The sequence below is a fragment of the Polistes fuscatus genome, unplaced genomic scaffold, assembly GCF_010416935.1.
Source record: "Polistes fuscatus isolate 324 unplaced genomic scaffold, CU_Pfus_HIC Scaffold1, whole genome shotgun sequence".
Lineage (NCBI taxonomy): Eukaryota > Metazoa > Arthropoda > Insecta > Hymenoptera > Vespidae > Polistes > Polistes fuscatus.
The window spans coordinates 18290654-18317553 of NW_025112997.1; the positions used below are offsets into that span (position 1 = coordinate 18290654).

Consider the following 26900-nt stretch of genomic DNA (forward strand, 5'->3'; position numbering starts at 1 on the left):
ATGCGTTGTACATAAGTGTTTTCAATTAAATATATAAGAATTAATCTTCGATAAAATTGTATTTCAAAATTCGTCAGGTTCGCATATGTATTTACGTAATACATGTTCATAAAAGGTAAATCAAATGTATGTTATAACATCAATAGGGTGTCCAAGTACGTGAATAGAACAAATAAAGATAAGAAAATGTTTGAATGTAATTTTTGTTATTCAAATTTCTCTATGTTTTCGTTGCTGAAATATCGTCTTCGAAATATGGTCATTCATAGTTCTTATATGGACACCTGTTCGTGATATACTAGCAAAGAAAAAGAAAAAACTATGCACGTCGAGTAGCTGAATAAATTCTATAAATTTATGTAGGTCATTGCGTCAATGCACATCCACCATCTACTTACATTTTATTTGCATGAAGATATCTTCGAGAACTAAATGTCATGAAGTTTGCAAACAAAAGGGCATTTTAAAAGGCAAATTTTTAGATACGACCTCGGGGAATTTCTTATACAATCGACACGTTGTGAAAAATGTTGCTTTAGTAAAATCTTCGATAAAAAATTTTTCAATTCCGTTTTGAAGTTTTGCACACGAATTATAATTTACATTTTCTAAATATTTATCTAGATGTGTACGTGTAAACTTGTTTGATCGTTATCAATTAATTACTCTAATCAAATATAACAATTTTACATATTATTCGTGTACCAGTTACGAAAATGCTGAATCGTTTGAAAAGTTTGTTAAACGGCGTGCATTTAATTATTATAAATAATAAAAAGAATTCGCGTCTCTACACAATTGTATTACAAAAGTACACAAATCGATAAATGATTGACAAACGATCTGCATCGTAAACATATTTCATTTTACATTATTATGAAAAATATAAATCGATATCACGTACCGATATACGATCGAACAGAAAAAAAATGGGTACCAGGAAGTTGAGATGTTCGTCTTAAATATCTTGAAACATTGATTAGTACCAATTGTTAAATATTTCTTGTTCGATAGGGACATTGAGAGGTTGCGAAAGGAAATTATGCCCGATACACAGGGACGAGGGACACAACAACGCAAGTTGCAATTTCACTTCGGTCTGGTGGACCTTGTTGTCCGTGACACTTTGACGCAACTCAGGACGGAGAATCGTCCAGAGGGCACCTGTACCGGGCAGTTATGAGTTGGTTAATTGTTTTGTCACTGTTCGTCGTCCGTTCTCTCATCGTCCTGTTGGTTCATCCTCCTCGTCATCCTTGCTGTTTCTGCAGCTATTATTACGTTGGCAGTAGTAGTAATAGTTACTACGTTCGTTCGTGGTATACTTCCAGGAATATATCTCCAAATCGTTTCCACAATAGTGCTAGGTTTATGCCTTGACGGGTTATCCTAAGGATTCCAAAGCCACACAAAATCGATACTTATCCTACCATTGTTTGCTCGCGAAGAGGCTCGACTGTAACGACTACAAAGCTTTGGACTCCTTCGGATTGCTTTTCTCTCTCTCTCTCTCTTTCTTTCTTTATCTCTCTCACACACACTTTCTGACTCTCTTTTACTGTCGTATGATTTCCTGCTACTCATGATGCTCTAGCATAAAGATACGTCCCGTAGTTGCTTGAGAAAACATTTCAAATGATCTATGAAAATAAATTCAATACGAATCATATTTTATCGTATAGAAAATACGATTGAGTTAATTGTTCAGAAATATTTACGTTTGTTTTTTCCATTTCTTTAGGTCTCAATGTGTAAGGTTTTCATTCTTTTATCCGAAGGATAAGTATTTTTGTTAATCTTTAATTATAATTAATTCAATAAGGAAAAAGAGAAAATATTTCTTAGATTGTCCAATATCTTGGGTTACGTGTAAAGAGTCTCGTCACGTTTGTCATTATTTTTCTTCCTTATTTCGGGCTGTTATAACAAGAAGAACGATAGAAAAATACGAAGAAGGTTAAGGAAAGGAAAATGAACGCTTTTAAAACTAAATAAGCGTAACATTAATTAGTAATCTGAAGTGGTCGCTTAAATGCTCGGTTTGAGCTGTGTCGAGCAGCAGCAGCAGCAGCCGATGAAGGTGTTAGTGAAGTCTGGATGAAGCGAAGGGTAGGAATATCAAGAGTTTCATTAAGTCGTGGAAGAGGATAATACTGAGAACTAGACAAAGCACGGAATGGTAAAATCTAAGATTCGAGTCTTACGAATGGGCAGATCAATTCCCCCATAAGTAATAAATTTCATTTATATAATTAAATATAATTTATGATATTTCTCGTATTTCTCGAATTATTGTACTTTATGGATGATTTGATGGAAATTTTGAAATGTATTTATTTGCTAAAGGGTTTTCGGAAAAAGGGGGACAAGAAACACTCGTCAAAAGGGAAACTTTGAAAGGGAAGAGGGCGTGGCTATTGAAAAGTGACGATAGGCTCTTAGGTTTATTTAAGATACAATAAAGTGGACGATAATGATGATAATAATTATAATGATAATGTCGTTAACAGAAATACAGTAATTATTACAAGATAAAAAGATATAATAAAAGATTGAAACTTCATAATTAAGATACAATAGATAAATACTAAAAATAATAATGTTCTTAACAAGCATATTTCATCTTTCAACAACAATAAGACTGCTACAATTGAAGAATTACACATAAAATTATTTAATATATAGCTTAGCATGCACAATACAGTTATTGAACGATTATATACCAACCAACATTGAAACCACGAATGCAAAGAAAGCAAAAGTCAGTCAAATTGGAAAAATAATTAGAATAGTTACAATAAGAGATACCGGTCGATTTAATATTGCGAGGAAATTTCTGTATACCGTATAACACGAACTATACTCTACTCGACATATTCTCGTAGACCTGAGTGAAGCCCTGGGATCAGACTTGAGTACAAAACAATATAATAGTAACAGTAACAACTTATGTTTAATGCCACGCAAGGCCTCTTTGTCTTGGATTTGCCACCACAAATGCCTCAAAGGACTAAGTACTTATGTACACAGGAGTAAATATAATTAATTAATAATGATAATAATAAGAAGAATTTATGAAGGAAATTAAACGGAATATGAAATTTTAGCTTATTCCAAAGAAATGATAAATTTATTAAGTAATTTACTCTTCGATTGTTTCAATTCGAAATCTTATAAACTTCTTGCTTGATTTAAATTAATTATCGTATTGTTAATATAATTTATTAGGAAGTATAAATTGGAAATTCGCGGAAAATAGTTATTGAGAAGATAAAGAAGAATAACACACACACACATATATATATACATAGTAAAGGAAAAGGATTTGCGATTCGTTATACACGTATTCGTAGAAAATCCTATAATAAGGATTAAATTAAATGCAATAGTGCAGCATTTATGTAAAGATCCGTGTATAAATTTTGTCCGGGACGGTTAATTAAAATTCGCGTCGGTAGCATTCCGCAAAACATTTCTTTTCGAATACAATTTTCAAGTTAAATTATGTTCAACGATGAAGCATCAGAATAACCAATTGCAGATTCGCCTAAAGAAGAACCGGGCGAACAAAAGAGAGAGAGAGAGAGAGAGAGAGGGTAAGCGAATTAAAAGAATGAGACGAGACCGAGTAAAATTGACTTTTTCTGGCGCGAAACGCGGAACGCGAGATTGTAATAAACTCGCATGCAATGCATTTTTATCCTTTATCGTTTTATTTACGGATGTATTGTATTTTTATATTCTAATTGGATCAGAGATGAAACAGAAGATTTAAAAACAAGCAATTTGAAATCATTTTCCCTGTTTTCTCTTTTTCTCTATCTTTCCGATTTATTTATTTATATTCCATTTATTATATCCTACTGTGTCACTTTTTTAAACTTTCGCGAAAGATTCTTGTTTATTTCTTTCGGAAATATTATAGAGCAGCAACAACGCGTGTTGGCACATGCCACCAACCTGTCTGTTAGTTTTGCTTATGAAAGATGCTCAATATTAGTTGGCGCCAAATGTCAATGACGTTTCAACGTAAAATAAAAAAAAAAAAAACAAAAAAAAAAGAATAAAAAAAAGGAAAAATTTCGACGCGCGTTGTAGGGGAAAAAAAAAGAAGAAAAAAGAAGAAAAAAAAAATACAAAACTGTACCCCCGTTGTTACGTTTACACTAATCGAATCTCTCCGAAACGGTCGAGGTAACAAATGGCGGTAAAAAGTAATTGAGCAGCAGTAAAAGTCGATATGTGTTTTTGTTCTCGTAGAAACGGAATTAAGCCGTATAACGAACGGGATAGAGTTAGCTAGACATTTGGGAATTTTGCGCGTGTACATGAGCAACGATATGTTTTTTCTTTTCCCTTTTTTTATAACTCGAATTTCTTTTCGTTCTACGAATGGATAACGGCGAATCGAAGTTTAACTCAAGATATTTATGCATTTGCATACGCGCGTTCATCGCGTTTAAACTATTTTCTCTATCTTATATTTTATTTTTTTCAAATATTAAAATTAAATATATTTATTTTGTTTGTTAATATTCGGTAGGTTTAGTTATCTTTATATCGTTAAAATACATTTAACGCAAACTATACTAGATCAAATGAAAACTTAATTTGTTTTTATTTTTACGAATCAAGATTTCAAGATTTGAATGATTTAAAACATCGTAATATTATTTGAGTCTAATATCTACTTTCTCCATTGTATATCTTATTTAGTTACATTTCATGTTATTACATCACGCCAGCCTAAAGTACTTATAATTCTCGTCGAGAATTGATTGTATGTTCTGTAATGAATAAAAAAAAAAATTTTTACGAATCTCCGCATCAACGAAAGATTAAAATAATAAAAGGAAAAATATAAATACATAGTGATATTTTTCATATCTTTCTTGATTCCGTGAAGTTAAGAAAAAAGAAGAAACGGCCCTCAAAATAACGGCACGTTTGTCCAGAGAAGAAAATAATATACAGAACGGATCGAAAGTCCATTTTTATGGGTCTATACATCTTGAGGTTGGCGGCCGGGGGGAGGGGGGAGGGATTGGGTGATAGCAAAACGAGGTAGGATGGCGTCAATGGTTTGCCCCGTAGAGAGAGAGAGAGAGAGAGAGAAACGAAGGTTCGTGAGAATTTGTACGCAGCTGGCGCGAATATTAAAAGCGATCGCTCAGTCCTGCGTAATAACTGACCGCCGTTTTGGATCTGCCTGTAGATATAATAAATCTATATCAGGTACCCCTTCGAGGTAATCTTCTAGTACGTTATTCGCGTTACGTATCAAATATAAACAGGTGTGTATTCTCGCCATTAAGAAAAGAAAAAAAATACATTAACATAGATATCGGTCGCGTACAAATAACGAGCTTTATATGAAGAAGGAGAAAAATATAGAAATATTTTTAAAAATCTTTAGATTATTTAAATGTAAAAACGTTATACACATTATATATATATATTATATTATTATATTATATATATATATATTTTATTATATTATTATATATATTATATATTATTATTTAATTTATTATTATATTATATATATTTTATTATATTATTATATATATTATATATTATTATTTAATTTATTATTATATTATATATATTTTATTATATTATTATATATATTATATATAATTATTTATTGTATTATTATATTATTATATATTTTATTATATTATTATATATATTATTTATTATTATTTATTGTATTATTATATTATATATATTATATTACATTATATTGCATTATATATATTTTTTTGTTTTGTACGCTTTAATATTAATTTTTTCTTATAATTGTTTCAAGTTGAACTAGGTCATATTCGTACTAAAAATCTCTTCTGAAAGCCAAATAATGAACTTTTTAATATATATATTTATATATACGCGTGTGTTAAGGAACTTATACATAGACATACGTATATATATATACCTATAGGATTTTCTTTCTTTCTTTTCTTTGACGAAGTTAGATATACTACGACCATTAGAAGTATCTGTACAGTCTAGGTCGATGATATCTCATCGATAGCTCTAGATCGTGAGTTCGAAGTGAAAAATTCTTCCTTGCCTTTCGGGAGTAGAGAACGTACACGTACGAAGATTCATCTATCTATCTATCTATCTATCTATCTATCTATCTCTTTCTCTCTCTCTTTCTTTCTCTCTGTATCTTGATTCGTTTCGCATAGTCCTCCTTTTTTTTGTTCTTCTTTTTTTTCTCCTTTTGTAAAAGTTGGAAAAGCCGTAGGAACTTTCGCGTATCTCTTTACTTCCTCCTGCGTCGCAATCTACTTCAGCAAATGTCCTACATTACTTTAGTTTCCGTGTATCCAGCTGACATCCGAAAGTATCCACGGATGACAGTTGCGACGACCATTACGGACATTTTCGAGGCTAGGAAGTTTCCTTGCCTCGTCTCGGCCCGACCCAGAGGTGGGGTCGGGGAGGTGGAAGGGGTGGGAGGTGGATGGGGTGAGATAGAGAGAGAGAGAGAGAAGGAGGCAAGAAAAGCCCGAACTTTCTCTATCCTCTTCTTACAGTTTCTTGTACGATTCGCAGTTTCGTTTCACTCCTCGCCCTTTCCTGCCCTACCGCCGTTCGATACTCCCGATCAAAGTTGCCCGGGATGGATTTTGTAATCCATTTCAATCACCCATTACATATCGTCTTTGTACTCGGTCGTCCTGTCACACCGAACTGCACCCGAACTCTCGTGAAACTTTTTCCTCCTTGATTCTTCTTAATGGCGAGAGTCGGATTCCTTTTTTTTTTTTTTTTTTCATAAAAAGATCAATAAGATAAGAAATAAAATGATCTCTCTCTCTCTCTCTATTTCTTTCGTTATTTTTGGATTTTTTATCTCTCTCTCTCTCTCTCTCTCTCTTTGAAAAATCGTCAACGACATCGGATGTTTGAAGAATTTTCCCTTTGTTTTGCGGGTGCATTTCGATGTCCGAAATGCTTCTTCTTTCTCCATCCTTTTTTTTTTCGTATTTTCGTATTCCAACCCTCACCCTCTCTCTCTCTCTCTCTCTCTATCTCTCGTATAAAATCTCCTCTCTCCCATTTTCCTCGGATAGCCAGCCTAGCCCGAGTGTCGCGTATTGTTTTGTCTTCTTTTTCTTCTTTTTTTCTTTTTTTTTCGAGATTTCAACGCAGAATCGTGCTGCTGTTACTACTGTTGCCGTTGCTGTTGCTGTTACTGTTGCATGCGTCTAGTATAGTAGTCGGAAAGCTTGCGAGACGTCACAGCGTGACGCTGAAAAGCAGCACGGCGGACATAAACGAGAGGCGGAACGCCGGGAGGAAGGAGAATGGCTAAAGCTCTGAAGAAACGATGCGAAACAGAGAGAAACAGAAAGAGAGAGAGAGAGAGAGGGAGAGAAGAGAGACAAAACGTGGCGGAGGCGTCACCGTCTCGTCATTGCAAAATCTCGAGTAAAAAAAACTAGACGACAAAAGGAGTGAGCCCCCACCCCTCCCCCTCCCCTGTCTCTCCTCCCCCCTCCTCCCAACATACAAAAGGAAGGAGTGTTAGTCGGCTCGTGTTTGTACTACTTGTCGTTGCCGCGAAAGCGAAATAATAATAATAATAATAATAGTAAAAAAAGAAAGAGAGAGAGAGAAAACTAGGAAGAACGACGACAACTGAGAGAAACACGAAAGGTGGTTGGTGGTGGTGGTGGTGGTGTTGGTGGTGATGGTTGCAATGCGTCGACGGAAACAGTGCGCGAGTGATGGTATAATGGTAGTAGGGAAAACGCGTACATACGTGGTATCAAAGAGGAAATCATCAGTTGCAAAATCACCGTCGCGTATTTGCTTTTAATTTGCCAGACGAATTAACCGGGTATTTGAGGCGGGCAAACGCCACCACTGCGACCACCGCCACCGTCCTTCCGCGTGGGATCGAGGGTTGGTAACGAATCAGTGGTCTCTAAAATTTAATAATAATTCTCGTTGTGTGTTGCATTTCTGTCGAAAATTTCCTATACGACGTCGACGATGTATTCTCTTGTATTTCTCTCCCTCTCTCTCTCTTTCTCTCTCTCTCTCTTGATGCTATTTCTATTTTGTTTATCCTTATCCCGTTTTTCCTTCCTGATTTCTTTTACCTTTTTTTTTCTTTTTATTTTTTCCATCCGTCCGTTTGTCCGTCTCACATCAGCAAAGAGAACATGAACGATAAACGATAGTATAAACAAATGGGAAATTTGGTATTGTGTACCGGAGTATGTATCTTCAAATACGAAATCAATTTTATTTCCCTTGAATACAAATTCGAAAGGTATTTGCCTTTCGATTTGGAAATAATCGTGTCATGATTGACCGATTTTCCTCTTTACAAAGTGGACTTAAAAATTCCCCGTCAATTTATTCGCGCGCATCAGTTTATATAATACATTCGACGATTTATTCGATATAGTATACACGATTGAAAAGGTAGATACAGACATACAGGTGGGGTATATAGAGGGTGAGAAGGAAACTTGTAATTTAGTTTATAGGGACATTTTCGTTTTGCGGTACTTCGGTACTTCCGACAAACATTTGTAATTAGGAAAATTTTATTCTCAAACAAACAGCATTAGGTAAAACGACTACGACGTACGTTGTTGCACGTACAGATTACATTTGTAAAATATTCGATTTGTTTTTAATTGAAAATTGTTTTTTGGTTTCCTTTTTTTTACTAAAATACGAGAGAAAAATAAGCAGAGGAGGTGATAAAATAAAAAGGGAAACGATGAGGTTTTGATATTAGTATTCCTTGCTTAAAATATTCTACGATGAATTAGGGGAAGAAAAAGGTACTTTTCTTACTGAGTTATACTACCGTTCTTTATGAACTACGTCGGGAACATAAAAATGTTTATAACTCTGCAGGAACGTCGTCGTATACTACATTTTACATCAGATATGTCATACCGTTAGCAACTCATTACTTTTCGACATTCTTCCTGATATAAGAAAGTCTCTTCTTTTGATTCGATTAAAATTCATACTGCGTGTAGATGGTAAACGAAGTCAAGTAAGAGTTGCAAGTGTCGAGAAATATGCGTCGCCGACATAAACTGCATAAAATATGGGGGGAAAACAACGAAAGCACTCGGGGATTAAGTTATACGTCAGGAATTTTTGTTTCGAGTTGTTTTGCTCTTTTTACATTCTATCATTTTTTTTCCTTCTTCTTGACTTTACTAAAAAAAGGAAACAAACAAAAGAAAAGTTTATTTTTGTGAACAATTTGAAATTTTCGAAAATATCTCGAACGAAAGAAAAATAACTTTGGGCTGTTCTTCGCGGTCGTTTTTAAAAATACGAAACAAGTTTACGCGATTCAAATGAAAGGAAACGGATGCAAAACGAAACGAAAAAAATAAAAAAAACCAAAAAAGAAAAAGAAAGAAAGAAATGATAGAGGAAACGTTGGGAAGATGCGTCAATCAAAAGTTTCTTTACCGTTGAAAACCTTTCAGCTTCCATTATGTAACCAACTAAGCTATTCGATACTTCCTGAACCGGCAAACTGTGGGCTCGGGACAGACAGACAGACAGAATTAGAGATAGAAAGAGAAAGGTTGAAGGAAGAAGAGCAAAGCAACCCCCTTTGGAAGCAGTGCGTCAAGGGAAGAAGGGTTAGGGTTGCTCGAGAGTAAGAAAATCTCCCACTTGTAGCTCGCAGATATTTACTCCGATCTTACCGAGACTCTGGAGTTAAACCTTGAGCAATGCTTAGACCATCCACCAGACCCATCCCTTCTTTCTGTCCACCCGTTTAAGCCCACGCCTAACTTTTAACATGAAGTGTTGAAAGAAACTTGATATCGAATCTCTGACCCGCAAAAAAGTTCTTTAATGTGAGATTTTGAGAGATGTGCGAATTTCATCGTAGCTGTTGCTCTTTATTGTTAACCGAAACATCATTTCGCGAATGGATATTCTTTGATAAAGAATTTTTTTAATAATTTTCTTTTATATTATTATAGGAATGATGCATTTTTAAATGCATCAAATTTTTTACTCGTTTAACTCGACTTTTTTTGTTAACCTTTAACTTCAAAGTTTCAAGACACTGATGGAAGACTCTACGGGGACCGTATAAAAATGGAAGGATAATGTCTGATTTTTGTTTTACATTAAAGAAAAAGGATTTTATTGGAATAAATACGAACGCAAGATGAAATATTAATGTATATAATTTTAATAGTAAAGAGAAAAAATTTTTTTTAGTACTTTATGGTACTTTATGAAATTGTAGAAAATATCTCGAAGCAATATTATAATTGTAAAATCATTCTAAAATTTATAGAATCGTTAGATTTCATTTATTTGTCTTATTTCATGCATTTGCGCTTAACATTATTCGATTTATTTTGCGAATTGGAAATTCGGATTATAGAATTTTGTGGCTCCTTATTAAAATACGTAAATTATTTGAGAATTAATGGGAGTTCAACTATCCTCGCACACATCATCGCACGTGGAATCCATCGGATTTGCATTACTCTACCATATTAGAAACTCGGAATACAACTTTTGTTTCGTTAAATTGTTTCCTTTTTTTCTTTTTTTTTACAGACAGTATTCATATCGTAATATTATCGAAATTGAAGCTCTTTTTTCACGAAATGGTTGTTACACTTTAAGCTAAGTTAGTCGATCGAATTTGAATTTCGAAGGAATTAGCGCGTGCTCGCGTGTGAAATTTCTCATTTTGTTATTCCCAGATGTACCACTGAAGGTGGTTTTAAGACGAAGCTTCCGCCATTCGAGAGGACAGTGCTTCTCAACCTTCGTCAAATTTTCAACATATCAATTCTTTTTTTTATGACCAAAACCTGGTCTCAACAAGATTACTCGCTAATACTTTTTCGAATTAACTAACATGTCACTTTTTAACTGTGTTTTTAATGACTTATTCATTCCTCTTATCAAAATTTTATGAAACGGTTAGGTTTCTTCGTAATTGTTTTTAATAAATACCACGCGACTAGTTGCATTTACGTGTACAAAACAAAATAAGAAATTGCACTTTATTTGGGAAAAATAGAGAAAAAAAAAAAGATAAATTTCGGGATAACTTTTCACGTTGAAAATTTAATTGACAGTCAAAGGGACCGACGGTTGAGAGATACTGGATTTGAGGATCGAAACTCGAAGAATAGCATCGTGAATTACTTTTCCAAATGCACACCCCACCCGAGTCAAGGGTTTCCTTCCACAGAATCGGCTAGGATGGGAGAGACGAGGAACGAAAAGGGTAGAGGAAGAAGATATAGATGGCTCTTCCAATTTCCAGGCGTGCCAACCAGATTGAATTTCTATCGTGATCGTCGTTATCTTTCCTCGTCTATACTTGCTGGCCGATCATTTCGCGAGATATTTGGGCAAACGGGATTTGTGAAAACAACTCTCTTCTTGCCTTACGATTTTTCCTTCCCTTTTTTTTCTTTTTTCTATTCTCATTCGCACTTCCTTTTACCACCACAGTAGTATCTTGTTTTATTTGCGTTTATCTATTGGTATACACTCTTGTCTAATTTTTTGACAAAAGAAAAAAACCAATCTGTAATTTTCAAATTCTTCTACTGATACATTTAGTTTAATTCAACGTATTAACATACATTAATAGGACCGAGAAACGTAATTAAGTTGCCAATTAATTATTAAAAAAAAATATTTCAATCAATACAGTCTATGTATAGAATAATCATATATTTTTCATTAGATTAAGTTACTTACCAAATGTTAGAAAAAAAATCACTATATTCACACATGTATCGATATCCACGTGTACTTTCCCAAAAAGTTTTATACCCAAAGATCAAACCTTCTAAAAAAAAAAGGAAAAGTCCAACGTTTTGTGTGTCGAGAAATTTGATAAAGGAAAATTCATTATGTAAAACACGTTGGAGAGTTGATAAACCTATTTCTCAGACTGAAGAGTAGCGAGCACAAGTTACGTCTCACGGAATCCGTTGTAACTTATTCCTATGGGGGTAGTAAGTAACTTCGCATGGGACGTTACTTCTTCTTCTTCTTCTTCTTCTTCTACTTCTTCTTTTTCTTCTTTAACTCTCTTCTTTATATTTTTTCCCCCGCGAACCGCGTGGAAAATCAGAAAGCGGTGAAAGTACACCTGAGAAAGACAAACGCAAAAATGTTGTGGAACGGTACGAAAGTAATAGAGAAAGATGACAACTTTCCTTTTTCATTTCTTTTCTTCCTTTTTCATTTTTTTTTCTTCCTTTTCCTCTCTCTCTCTCTTTTTTTCCTTTTCGAGTTGAGTATGAGACGCTTGATGGACTAGGTTTTCCCGTTTCGGGGTGAGTACGAAGCGACAACCGGTGTGAACTTTGCCGTAAGGGATTATGCAAACTGGTAAAGGTTCAGAAAGAACGAGTGGGGCGGGTGAACGAACGAAAGAACCAAACGAGAGATGGGGGGGGGGAAAACCACGCTAGTAACTCGTTGCTACCGTGGACACACTAGGGCATTTCTTTTTTTTTCTCTCTCTTTCTCTCTCTCTTGCACACATACACGTTCATTGACTTTCCTTGGTCGCTTTCCACGCTTGTCATTACAACTTTCCACGTTACCTTCCGGCTATGCGTTTATATTCTCCCTCGTATCAAGAAGAATCGTGCTCGGGGTTAAACCAAAAAAAAAAAAGGAAAAAAATAAGAATGGTCAGAATCAGGGGTGGAGAGATTTGCTCGAATTTTACTTTTACTTCTGCCATCTATCCTTTTCCTTTTATAATAGCGATAAATTCGTAAAGAAAGGGGGAGGGGGGAGAACGAAAAAATATTGTCGAAGAAATAAAAACGAAGTTACATAACTGTGTCATTGTGTCGTACAATCTTTATTGAACGAAAAAATATGCACGACGATAAATAATTAATACGACAAAATGAGATACTTAAGATCAATCGAAACGAATAGGACAAATATACGTGGTAAGAAAAGCACAATTTTCAATTATCATCGTGTGCATTACACGTATAATACGTACGGGAATAATAAATGAAAGCATTAAAAACAGGATTTTAACACAATTAAAAGTTGTCGAATAGCTGCATGAAGTTTTGCCAACGTATTTACCGAACTATCTCGTATTGATGAGGCAAAGCGTAGAAAGCAAAGGACAAAGATAGCTTGGATCTGTCACAAGAAAGAGTGAGAGAAAGAGAGAGAGAGAGAGAGAGAGAGAATGATCGACGAGAGGATCAGAGATGGGGAAAAGGGGTAAGAGAGAGAGAGAGAGAGAGAGAGAGGATCGAGATAGTGGAATGCGTCGAGTGTATTAGAACGTGGCTTCAGATAACGACGATGTCGATAGGACGGTGGTAGTCTCGCTGATAAACAAACCGACCACGCAAAAGCAACACTAATCAGCATAAATGGCTCGTCCCTATCCGATAGGGCAACGCGGTTGCTGCACCGCCAGCTGAATAAATTTTGGATTACGCCGTTTGGTCAAAGCGTGGAGGAACGAGAACCAAGGTAGAAGCTGGAGGAAGTACGAGCAGGGGGACGGGGGGTGGTATAGTAAGAATTAGGGCACTCCCGAAGGATCACGTTCTCGAGTTTCGTCACGTAGGAAGGAGGGTTAAACCGCTTTAAGCGTCACCACCACCACCACCACCACCACTGACGTCATTGTCGTCATCGTGTTCTTCTCCGTGCCCTTCCACTGTTTTCTTCCTATTTTCTTCTTCCCCCCTTCTTTGACGTAATCGAGCTAAGATCGTTGATCGATTTTTAACGAGATCTCGTCGTTTATTACTTTTTACGTAATACCGTTGTTTTACGCGATCGAATTTTTATCTGTATATATATATGTGTGTGTGTGTGTGTGTGTATGCGTGCGTGTAACACTTTTGTACGAAACGCGTTAGCGAGACTGAAATATTGATTTCGAGACCGATATTCGTATAGATTCAATTTTGAAATTCATAAAACGTATTGCTTAAGTTAGAAGCAAAATCGATTGTATTTTAAATTAAGATTAAGTCAAATTGTTTCCTCGTCAAAGTTTCTTAATACTTTTAATTTACACGCGTTGGTTGGTTTCCACGCGTGAACATCATTTTAGCGATATAGTAATATAAGATTGAGAGCCAACCTTGACATTTATTCTCCTCTTTTTTCTTACATCGTCATCTTTCGAAACGACGCAATTTATATTTGAGTTTCTTTTTTTTTTTTTTTTTTTTTCTTTTTCCGTATCATCAAATTTAAAGATATGAAAATGTCTCTCGTTTCACGTGACTCATTCCGTATAAAATTCTAACTTTAAAAGTGGCTCCCCGATTTGATCCTCCCCCTCTCTTCTTCTCCCCCCACCACCACCTTCTTCCGCTCCTCCTCCATCCTCCCACCCAACATTTTTAAAACGTTCAACTACTTTCTTATATTACTCGAAAGTGGATCGAGAGATGCCGAGAGCTGGCTCGCTCGCTCGATGAAAAAGCATCCAAATCTCTCGCAGAGGGATCGTTTTTCTCCACCGAGCTTTTACTTTCGCGCGCGCGTTATTCACTCTCAGTCATCTTCCTCTCTCTTTTCCTCTCTCTCTCTCTTCTAAGCGAACGAATGTGTATCTTTCATCCGCGTTCAGTTTTCTATACCCTTACCCTCCCCCTATCCTTTCCCCCTCTCCCAACCCCCCAAACCCCCCGTCTCTCACACACATTCACTACTTTAGCTCGTAGCAATGTGATTTTGTGGTCGACCGAGATTTGCCTCGGAGCTTCTAGCATCCTCTCGTCATCCCCGTGGTCGTCGTTTTTCTTACCGTTGTATTCGCGAAAGTACGTATAAGGAAAACGATTATGCTTTACCGAGCTTTAGAGACCATGATACATACTACTACTACTACTACTATAACTATTACTACTACTATTACCCTTTCCCGCTACGTGTTGTTCTTTTCGTCTAATCCTCTTAACAATGGATACTTGTATGACCCAACCAAAATCCTGTTATTTCGTTTTTTTTTTCCCTTGCTAAACGAATTATTCGCGTACTAAAAAGCTTCCTTGATGCATCATCATCATCATCATCATTATCATCATTATTATTATCGTTTAATCATACGTATTTTTTTCTTTTCTGTTACAGATCGACCCGAAAGTAGCGTTTCCTAGGAGAACACATCCAAAGGTAAGATACGATTATTTAAACATATTCAAAATTCAATTAAGAGAAAAATCGTAGATTGGAAGAATATTATTAAAAATAAAATATTACCATTACAGACAATTTAAATGAAAGATAATAACTATTGCACACTAGTAGATATTTAAATACATATATATATGCACACATTTATGTATGCGTATGCATATATATATATAATAATGCAAAAGCACGTATGGAACGCAAGGTTAAAAAGTCGAACGATGAACGGTAGCACCGCTAAGGGGGAAAGGGGGGAAGGGGGGGCTAGGTGATGTCAAGGTGCCGCGGGAGATTGAAGAGAGAATAATAAAGCTCTCTCTCGTCCTCGTAATAAGAGCAATTAGATATAATTTACTTCAAAACCGGGAATTATTTCCTTGTCCCGGCGGATAGTAGTCATAGCTGAAGCTTTCCCTCTCACACACGCATACACACACACACACATATACATACACGGCACGGTTCACGAAGCTGAAAGTTGAACGAGAAGTACGAGAACGAATACGATGTAAATGGTCGCTTGGTGGAAAGAGAAAGACACGGATAGGAAGGGTGAGGGTGGGGGGGGGAGAAACGTTCGTGTACATCCACACACTTAAAAACTTCTGATACGTGTACGTGAAAATGTGTCTACACGTCCGTTACTTTAAAAGTAGGGGGAAGGACGTGGTGGAAGAGGCGAGAGAAATTCGCGCGGTTTAATAATATAAATGCTAGGCACGCGAATTACCGGCAAGTGACTGAATTGCGCTAATTTTAATTGTACCCTTTCTCTGTCTTTTGCGTTCGCGCACTTCGTATACCCCCCTTTTCGCATACTACCACACGCCCCACCCCCTTGCTATTCAACTTACTCTCTCTCTCTCTCTCTCTCTTTCTGTCTTTTTTCTTCACGTTTCGTTGGAACATTTGCACATTTTTAAAGCGCGTGCGCCGTCACCTCCGCTTGCCTCCTCCGTCGTCGTCGGCACCTACCATCTCACCCCATTTATTTCATTCTTTCCCCCCCATGGTGAACGAGAGAATAAGAGAGAGAAAGAGAGAGGACCGGAAGCGCATAATTTATGATGCGAGCGCGCGAAATCGCGATTCAATGTTGCTGCATGTAATCGCACGCCGGGGATTTCGAGGATTGCACGTCCGAATTGCAAAGCCGTTTAGTTTTGAATCCGAATTGGAAAGCGAGCTTTTAGCATTTCAATCGAATTAAAAATTCAGAATCGAGATCGGAAATTTTCTACTTTAGGATTATACCGTATATGTATATATATATATATGGATATGTATATGTTATATATCATTTCGAGAGTGCAGGATACTCGAAAAATCGACGAGAAATTTCCTTATCGGTCATTGACCATTATAATTATCAATGCGATCAATAATTCGTAAACAGATGTAATGTCATGTGTTCGGTCTTTTTTTATTTGATAGCAAAATTAAATAATTTGTTTATTTTATTTGTTTATTAATAATCGAATCGAATGAAATATTCATCAAAAATATACGCGTGTAAGAATAGAAATAAAAAATGTTCGTTCGTTGAATTACACGTAGTAAAAGTCATCGTTACTCGTTGCATCGATTCTATCTATAAATCGGGAAAAAAAGGGTGCGACGCGAGTTCAGCAAATTGTTTATCAATCACACGCATAAATACTGACGGAAAAAGACGAATAATGGCGATAAAAGTGAATAAACGAAAAAAAAGAAAGAAGAAGAAAAAATGGAAGTGTTAACGGAACTCGTGTATCCACGATGAATAGTCATCAAGCGTAGAAGAAAAATGAGTTATCGAATATTGACGATATTGCGATGATAGTGTACGCGGTTTTGTTACTCGAAGAATATCCAAAAAAAAGGTTGATTATAAGACAAGAACAAAAAAAGAGAGAAATATATATAAATATACAGATGGTACGAAGAAGAAAACGAGAATTTATAAATCGTACCGAGAGAATTCTTGATAAGAGTTGGCGTGTCTGCACATAGGATAGAGATATGGATTATACGGGAAAAGCTCTATTCGTGATTCGAAACTCGAGTTTACCGCTACGGTGTTAGTAGTAGTAGTAGTAGTAGTAGTAGTAGCAGTAGCGAGATGTTGTATTCGAAATAAAATAACGGCCATTAATCGCGAGATGGGGATAACATATTTCAGGTGAATGCTTCGGGGCAGCTTGAACGGCCAGTGCAATTTTCATAAAATGGAGGATGGTTACGGCATCCACCACCACCACCACCATCACCCCCTTTGAATCACCACCTCACTTCGAACTTTTTTCTCTCTTTTTTTTTTTTCTTTTTCTTTTACGTTGCGCGTCTCGCGAATCCACACGGATGTATGTGTACACACATATACGTGTATACACATACGCAGTTGCTTACAAATCAACGTAAATTCGCTCGCAGTGCACGATTTCGGACGTTTCTCGGTTTGAAAAAGTAATACAAACGCATGCTCTATGGGATAGTTGCCAGGAAGTTTTTTCTAACGCGTCTACGATACGACGACGGTTGGCACGCTTCGTGTAATCCACGATGTGATAACTCCTATGCCACGTTACGTTGTTGCTTATTTCGAAATCGGATGTCCTTCTGGTGGTTGTTTCCCTTCCGGGACATTTTTCCTACTCGATCAATTCTTATATCTCTGCTCTTTTTATTTGAAATTCTTTCTCGGTAATCGTTCGTAATGAATCGTGAAAAGATTATGATGTTTTTTTCGTTTTCTTTTGTATGTTTTTTTTTTTTTTTTTTTTTAATATAAGACAATTCTATACACACAGATATATTCGAATGATCGTGTGTATATTTTTCATTATTTATTTATCTTTTTTTTTTCTCCCCTCTAAAAATTTGATCGTATTTTTTAATTACGACGTGATATCGAAATCGCAATCACTGAATAGGAAAATCGAATTTTCATTTTCGCTCGGTGTAACTATCTATAATTATTATTATTATTAAATACGTAATTGTCTATTATAATCGTACTCATTCAATTATTTACGGATTATTTAAGCGAAAAGTGCATTTTAATTCGTTTATGAATTTTATTCCAGATTACACCTCTTTCCGTGCAATTATAAATGTATTTTACGCGACGAATTTTATAGAGCGTATTTTGCACCAGTGGGAGTGCGCGAACACGAACACGCACACGCACACGAACACGAACACGAACACGAAAGTTGGCTAGTGTATCAATCGTGAATAGAGGTACGAGCGAGAACATTACGAAGGTATTTTCAAGCGCAACGACGTGACGTAAGAAAAGAACATAATATTTTACAACATTTTTTTTCATTGCATAAATCTTTATCATTTTTATAATACAGCAGAAAATACGAACGACTCTTTATTCCTTTTTCTTTTTATTATTATTATTATTATTAATATCAGAGTCTCTAGATAATTTTTTTTTTCACGAAATCGGCAGATAGTTAAAGCACGAATAGACGAAATATATTTCTTATTTTTATCTTAATTTCTATTATAAAATCGTGACAATAATTAATATGTCCGTGGAATCCCGTGGAAATTCGCTAAATTTACGGGTGTACGTGATGAACTTTAAGAAGAAAATGGCTACATCGCAAAGTTCATTGAAATGTCACTGGGATGTGTTTCTGTGCTACGAACCATTGCAACAACCTCCTCGAGACCGCATACAGGAACTGCTTTGTTACGGTACTTCCGGTCTGGCGGAAACGGTGCAATGCGCTTCCGACATGACGGAAAAGTAGTGACAGTCATTACCGAGTTCTTCCCAAACGCTTCGTTTCTCGTGCCCTCTTTTTCCTTTTTTTTCCTATTTTCTCTTGGGTTGGTTAATACGGGCGTCATAAATACCACGAAAATTAATACCTTTCTTTTGAGAATAAAATAGCAAAATATTAAAAACCTATTCGAATGGTTAATTTAGTAATTTGAATTAAAAGTTAAAAAGACATATAACGTGTCGTAATTTAAAATTAATATATTATATATTACATATACACACACACGGAAATACATGTGCATAACGTCGAACGTACTAAAACGTATTTGTGCATTAATGTGGATTATCTGTAACGTGCTTAGACCTTGTGACATCGAGTCTCCTAAACTATTCCTCGACTGCACATATATGACAAGGTTGTTTGAATAATATTAATTATCAAATATGACGCATATGCTTATCCTCGTAGAAATATATAGTTAACGAGATTACACTTGCACGATATCAAATATACATCCGTGAAAATATAATTCTATAGAATATATTATATTATAAGATATACAGAAACAAGAGTGAGAAAGAGAGAAATTTAGTAGGTTTTGCGAAATAACGATCAATTTCTAAGATAAGAAGGAACCACCACCACTACCACCACCCCCTGTTCCCCCTGTTCGCCCCGTACGATCGATTAATAAGATATTCCAATAAAGATTGGATTGTGGCAAAACAATGGAACGTAATCAGGGAAAATGCGAGATGAGATAGCAAACGAGATAGACGTAGATCGTTAATAAACACGATACATAAAGCATAATCGTCATCTATTGCGGGCACATTCCCTTAGCCAAGAGAGAGAGAGAGAGAGAGAGAGAAGAGAGGGCATAGATTTAGGATGGATAGCGATGATATCAGAAGCGTCGGTGTAATACCCACTTGTTACGGTACAGGGATACGCATATATACGCGATCCTATATACACATGGATACGTGAGACATTATTCAAACCACTGCAAGCTTTGGAGTACGAGAGAGTAGCAGCAGCGCAGGAGGATGGGAGAGGAGAAGAGGAGTGAAGGGAAATGGAAGAAGACCGAGAGATAGAGATAGAGAGAGAAATAGCGAGTTAGAAGGGGGAAGAGTGAGAAGAGGAGGAGGAGGAGGAAGAGGAAGAGACCGGTAGAATTGCAGCACGTCTCGCGTAACGAGCTGCCGGCTCCCCAGGGTGTTCAGCTTCTGCTCTTCATTCTCCCTTCTTTTTCTTTCTTGTTCTCTTGTACATATCGGGTGTAGTATCATCTCCCTCTCTCTCTTTCTCTTTTTCTCTGTTTGCATTCTCGTAGCCGTATTGCGGATACCTTTTCATCGCGAGTTGTTTTGTTTTCTTTTTCCAACGAGATCCATCGAGAGGAGAGGTATACGCGCGGCAGGCAGCAGGGTGTTCCGTCAACCAACGGCTATGGACCTTCCTATTTTCGACGTTATTCCGATGAGAGGATTTGTCATTGAGCCGTAAACGCGTCACGATTCGTTTTCTTCTCGCATACCAATTGAGATTTACGCGAGGGGATATAACATCGAATAGTTATATCTATATATATATAGATTTATATATGTTATAACCTTCTTCTTCTATATCTTGCATTACGAAGAATTAAACGTTATTTCGAGTAATTCGCTGCGATTTGATGATTCTCTTCGTTGAACTAATCGAGAAACCATACGAGCCCCTATTTATTCCCGTCGTCGATTCCACCTTATAATCCAAATACCCAATCGGATTTATCTCGACCATCGTAATCATTCCGCCTTTTCTGTTCTAATCTTTCGATCGATCGATCGATCGATCGCTTTTCCTCTTTTTCCAACCGACAGACACGTCCAGCTTTTTGCTACTCCACTTCTGTTCCAATCTCAAGGTCGGCAAAACTTATGCTTCGCAAAAGTCATTAAAGATCCCGAAGGCTCTAGAGTAGAACAGCTGGACTGCCGTGTCCCAAAAGGTCAATCTGCTATTTCGAATGTAGCTCAGCGAAGACAAAAATCTGCTTAATACTTTTCCGTTCCGTTCTTTTGGTTAACTACAAGTCCTATTTCCTCTCGTTGGTGATGATGATGATGATGGTGGTGGTGGTGGTGGTGATGGTTGGCAACTCAAAAGAGAACTTGTTACATTTATCTTTCGGGAGTTAAATATGCTCCCGGGTATACTCCTTGTCCTCGACATTAGACCGAAATCCCATGCATTTTATACGCGTTCAAGTCATTCAGGACGACGACACGTTAACTATAGCGAGTGTGTACACACTGGCACGACCACCACCCCCCCATGCTTGCATCTTCTCTTGCCTTCCTCGGGCTGCTCCTCCTCCTCCTCCTCCTCCTTCACGTCGTCGTTGAGTTCGCATTACGATCCCCGTGCAACTAGCAGCACCCTTGTGGACATAGACGCTAACCCAAAGGAGAATCCCCGCAACCTTCTTCATCCGTGTTACCCATCGAGCTAGCGAGTTTCCTTCCTACCAAACCGGTGCACTAAAACTACCACTAGCTGCTACGTTCTTCTTTTCTCGTCGTGAACTTTTTACCTTTTCTCCTTTTTTTTTTTTTCTTTTCTTCGATGGACGAGAGAAAGAAATTCTAGTTGTAGTCGAATGGCTGAACAAAAGAGAAGAAGATAATGTTTGCTTGTCGTAAGTGGCGTTTTCCAGTATGTGTGTCTGCCTGCAGTACAGCATCGCTCCTCATCTCGTTCCTTACGAAAGTTCCTCCTGCGGTTTTTCCCGTACGGGGGTTTAGAGAGTCAAGGATCACACGCGCGCCATTCTCCGGTGGATCTGGCAAAATCCCCAAAGTGCATTTGTGGAGAGTTGGGTGGTGTGTACCACCACCCAAATCTCTCATGGACGCGCGGATATGGCCGGGGGAAGAAAAGCCCGGAAGTGTAATGTTATCGTCCGCTTCTGGAAAAATACCGCATTTCACGAAAGGCTGTTGAGAGAATACTAGTAGCAGTAGTGGTAGTAGTAGTAGTATAACGGTTAGAGTAGGGATGGAAAAGGTGGCTCACTCTACGGCAGTAAAGGCAGTGTCCCTTATCGTTACACACAGTGAGTGGTGCCTCTAGAGACCCGCCGGAAGTTATCCGATCTCCGGATTTACAGGATTACTTCCTATGAGAGAGGAGGTGGAAGAGGAGGGTGTTCGGAGGGTTTTGATGGTTATAGGGGACTGATTTTTCTTCTAGTCGTTTGCGTGTTTGCTGCGAAGATTGTCGATAAAACTAACGTGGTATGAGAACGGATAGTTCTTCTAGAAAATTTCAACTACCCTCTCTCTCTCTCTCTCTTTCTCACCGGAGTGCATCGGTACAATTTTCTTAAGAATTTCTGTCACGAGAGCGATAATTATAGGACGAGTTCAATGTGTATCTTTGAGATCTTTGTCAATTTACGTCAGTAAGAGTGAGAGAGCTTTTGGATAAGAGACAGGAGATAAGAGAGAGAGAGAGAGAGAGACCTCGACTTTTTCCTTTATTTTATTTATTCCTGCGTTACCTTTTTATAAGGAACTCCTTGGTTTCTTTTCCTTTGATATTCGTTGATTCCAAATTATCCAGTAGTTTGACTCTCCAAAGGTTTGGATCGATAATCACCTAGTCCTGTATATGCTATCTCCAGTATTTATACGTTCCACCCTAATTCAACCGCGAAACGTTCGGTTTAGATTGAAATTCATAGTCCCCAAAGAACGTAAAACGTTTTAATATTCTTTCTCCTCTTCACTTTCTCTCTCTCTCTATCTCTCTCACCCTTTTCTCTTATGTCAATATTTCTCTCTTATCTCTAGCGGACTTTTCAAATCACGATCACTTTATTGCCCCCCTCCTCCTCCTCCTCCTGCGCCCCTTCCCCCTGCTCTCGTCCTCCTACTCGACCGGTATTTCGATTGAATCCACTTCGCTGAAAATGATCGATTTTCAAAAGTACCCAGATGACCTGATAACTCGAAACAGCCTATTGTCGTGTTGTCCTTAAACGTGAAATTCAAAAGTACGCTCCTTTGTTTGAACTTCGAGCTATCTGATTTTATCGCGATTTTATCCGATTAACGTGTCACCTTTGTCGATCGGAAAAAGACGTCCGTTCTTAGCTGCGAAGAATTTACTTCCGTTTCCGTTTCCAGTCCGATGTTAAGGGATTTTATCGCGTTATCGCTCGATTAATCAGTCTAAATATCGTAAAGTGTTCATAATAATCATCCTTGATAGCAGTTGGGCTTTGCGTTTACTTTCGTCTATCGAACAATTACCGTCTTAACGTGTTAGAATAAATGAACAGGTAACTCTTAGAGAAAATTTTCTATTATAAAGAGAATTTGAATGGTGTCTGATCGTTTGACCGTGAATTAGCCAGGTGCTTTATCATCTGTCACGAACGACAGTAGTTTCTACGTTGTCGAGAGACTGAAACCTGAGATATGTTGTGTCGCATTGAAGATAAGCTAAACTCTCGAATGATGGAACAGCCCGTAAACTCGGTGGAGCCACGTCATGATGCTACTGAAATAGCTACTAGATAATATATAGGTAGGTATACGTGGTGGGTATGCTTATGGGGCTTAGGTGTGTATTACACGTATACTCGGTTTTATTTCTCCGTATATATCTCTTTCTTTTTCTTTACGTTCAACGTATTTACTCGAATTGTTTTTCCGTATTCTAACATTTTCTTCTTCCCTAGACACAATATTTTACTATTCGCGTTCTTTACCTGTAACATTAGATTTATTAGTTGTCTCTTTCTAAATTTCTTCTCAAGGTGTACTCGATAACATTTTATTTTGTTTTTTAGATAAATTTGCTAAGAGTAAGAGAAAAAATAAAAATAAAAAATAATAAAAAAAAGGAGAAGCCCAAAAGACGGATAGATTTGTTGTTTCCTTTTATTTAATGCACTTATGCAGAGTCGGTTTTAAAGGATGATTCTTCCTCTCGTCTCGTCAACGACAACGTAGACGACGACGGCATTGCAATGGACGACGGAAACGCCGCGGCGTTGCATCGCGGATTCTCAAGTCGGAAGCAATAATGGAATGGCACACAGGCCGCGTTCGCGTTCGCGTTCGCGTTTCGTTTCGTTTCGTTTCGTTTCGCTCTCTTCTTCTCCTCTTTGCCCGTATGCATGGCCGACTACTCGAAAGCTTTTCATTTTCCGCCTAGCATGCTTTTTATCGTCGCATTGAATCGACGCGCAAAGAGAGACCGAGAGATAGAAGTTAAAAAAAAAAAAAAAAAAAAGGAAAAAAAAAGAGAGAGAAGAATTGCGAGCTTCTCGGATGCGTGCGACTGCACCTTCTCTCACCGTGTATTACTTCGTCTCCCTTCTTCTTTCTCTCTCTTTCTCACCCACCCCTTCCCCCCCACCGTCTCCCCGCCGTGTCTCGTCTTTCCTCCCAATTTCCCTTCTCGCCACCAACCGATTCACCCCTATCCACCCCTTTCTCTCCCCCTCAACTCCCCCTCTCCTCTTCTTTCTACTTCGTGCGTCGCCAACGCGTGTGTTAGCGGTGGTGCATCACGGTGAATGGGACTGGTAATTGCACGTTTAATATTTCAGAGCTATTTCTGTGTGCAAGCATGTAAAAAGTCTGCGATTTAGCCTTGTGAAGCAGGGAAGCTCTCTTATTCCTTCCTGCCTCCCCCGTTCTTTTCCTCCCCCTCTCTTCTCTCCACTCTCTCTCTCTCTCATGTCGGTGCTCGCAATACTGGTGCACTGACGAAAGTACCAAAGTAAGAACTTCTTCCATTCGTTTCTACCCGGCCTTGTCCTGTTGCTGGCTCTTAGTCTCTTTTTCCTCCGACTCAATTTCCCAGTCCGTTGTTTCTGGCACTCAGGCACTCCTCTCTTTCTATCTTCTCTCTCTTTACCTTTCTTTGAAATGCCCGGAATATTCTCTACACGCGGATTACGCCAAGTGTTAAAAGAAAGAGGAGAGAAAAAGAAAAAAGAAAAAAGAAAGGAAAAAAAAATTAGAATGAGAGGGAGAGACAGCAGTAGCTGCAGCAACAGCAGCAGCAGCAGCAACAGCAAGGAGCTCAATTTAATGCGTAAGTAGACGAAAATAATTTTCTTACTCGCCGGCAGATGAAATTCGCGAATACTATTTCCTACTTTCTTTTAAAGAGAGAGAGAGAGAGAAAGATACTTGGGCGCGTTTATTCAAAGACATTCGACGGTGGTTCTCGCACAAACAGTAATCTTTCGATTCACCGTCGTCCATATCAGCGGAAAGATCGAGCAAAGTTTAGCAAAAAGCGTCTCGACGAGGAGGAGGTGAAGGTGCAGAAGGAGGAGGAGGAAGGTTTTCAGCGTTAACTGTAAAAACGTCGTGTGCCTAACGTTAAGAGGTTACGTTCATCCAAAGGAGAGAATAGAATCGGGCCGGAGATTCCATTGGCGTGCTCGGGCTTATCTGAAAGGAGCCACTAACGGTGGCTGGCTGACTGGTTGGTTGGTTCGTTGGTTGGTTCGTTGGTTGGTTGGTTGGTTGCTGGTCGCAAGCTCGCGAGCTTGCGAGCTCCTCTTGCACATCCTCTGTGCCTGTGGGTCGATCGAAGGAAAACTGCTTTCCGAAATAGTAGGGTGAACTGCACTTCGGGTTTTCCCGATAAGGGACAAAAGGTGCTCTAATGCGAGTCCCTCGACAAAGCGCCATTTCGGAGCTCCTTCTCTCCTTACCCGGGCCGATCCGAGAGCAACAAAGGATCCTCTGGTGATCTCAATCACAAATTGACAATAAAAAATGTCCAATTAACCTTGGAGAAGACTTTACCAAGCAGCGGGTAGAATCGACTGGAATCGACTCCGATCCCGCATCCTCCTACCACTCCTACTCTTACTCTTCTTCTTCTTCTTCTTCTTCTGAACCACCTCCTCCATTCCTTACCCGTCCTTTCACCGCAGTTTCAAACGAATGGGATGAGCAAGAGAGAGAGAGAGTGAGAGAGAGGAGAAGAAGATAGAAAAGGGGAGTAGCGGAGGATGAAGAAAGGGAGAGAAGACCCCGCGTGAAGTTGGAAGCAATCGAGAAGGTTTAATCCCGCTCGATTGCGTTCCTTAGCCGGCAAATTTAACCCTCCACCACTACCACTACACCACCACCACTACTACTACTACTACTACTACCAGTACTACCTTAGAATCTCTTCTCTTTTTCCTTCATTCTGACATCTACGTATAGTTACTCCTATCTCCAAGGCAGTCGTCCAAAAACGTGTGTGTTTTTTCCTCAAAGGCTGATGATAATTATCGATCGAAACTACGCGATTATTCGAAAAATAGGTCGAAAATATCTCGTCGTTTACTCGCGACAATTTGTCACGTCAAATTCGTGTACCGATGGAACGCCATTATGTATACTGCAAGTTTTACCGTGTTTAACGCGGAATATATTATTATTATTATTATTATTATTATATGAAATAAAAGTTCGCGCAGAACGCGTGTTAGATAGCTTTGTTTATTTCGTTTTCTGCTAAATTACTTTATTTAAATGATTATAAAACAGACTCATAAATGACTTTGCGTCACGGTCGATATGTTTTTATGCAACGAGAAACAAAAAGAAAAATAACGATATTCATTGAAATATATATATATATATAAACGTTAATTCAATAGCATTGAGTTTATATTTCATAAAGTCCACTTAATATCGTGGAAAAGTGATCGTCTTTGTTATGAATATTAAAGAAAAGTGACTTATAATATTTCTATAAATCTTCCCCATAGATATTTTAATATAATTCTTATCTCTCTTACGATTTATCCGGATACTTTTATTTAAAATATTCATTTAAAAAATTAGACAAAAATTATTGACGTTAATATTAAAAGAACGGCAAAAAATCTTCGCGTTTTCGTTCATGTAATTATAAAAGGATAATGATGCGGGTGTTCTTAAATAAAATTACCTAATT

At 37.7% G+C, this 26900-nt stretch overlaps 1 protein-coding gene across 5 annotated transcripts in view; it reads left to right on the top strand.

Annotated features, from left to right (window-relative positions):
- The window catches only part of LOC122515355 (RNA-binding protein Musashi homolog Rbp6), a 557776-nt gene that overhangs the window by 324738 nt on the left and 206138 nt on the right, over positions 1 to 26900 (top strand). For all 5 annotated transcript variants that reach the window (XM_043632682.1, XM_043632674.1, XM_043632690.1 and 2 more), the window contains exon 5: positions 15139 to 15180. In XM_043632682.1, coding sequence (XP_043488617.1) covers positions 15139 to 15180 — 42 coding nt within the window. The remainder of the gene's footprint in view (positions 1 to 15138; positions 15181 to 26900) is intronic.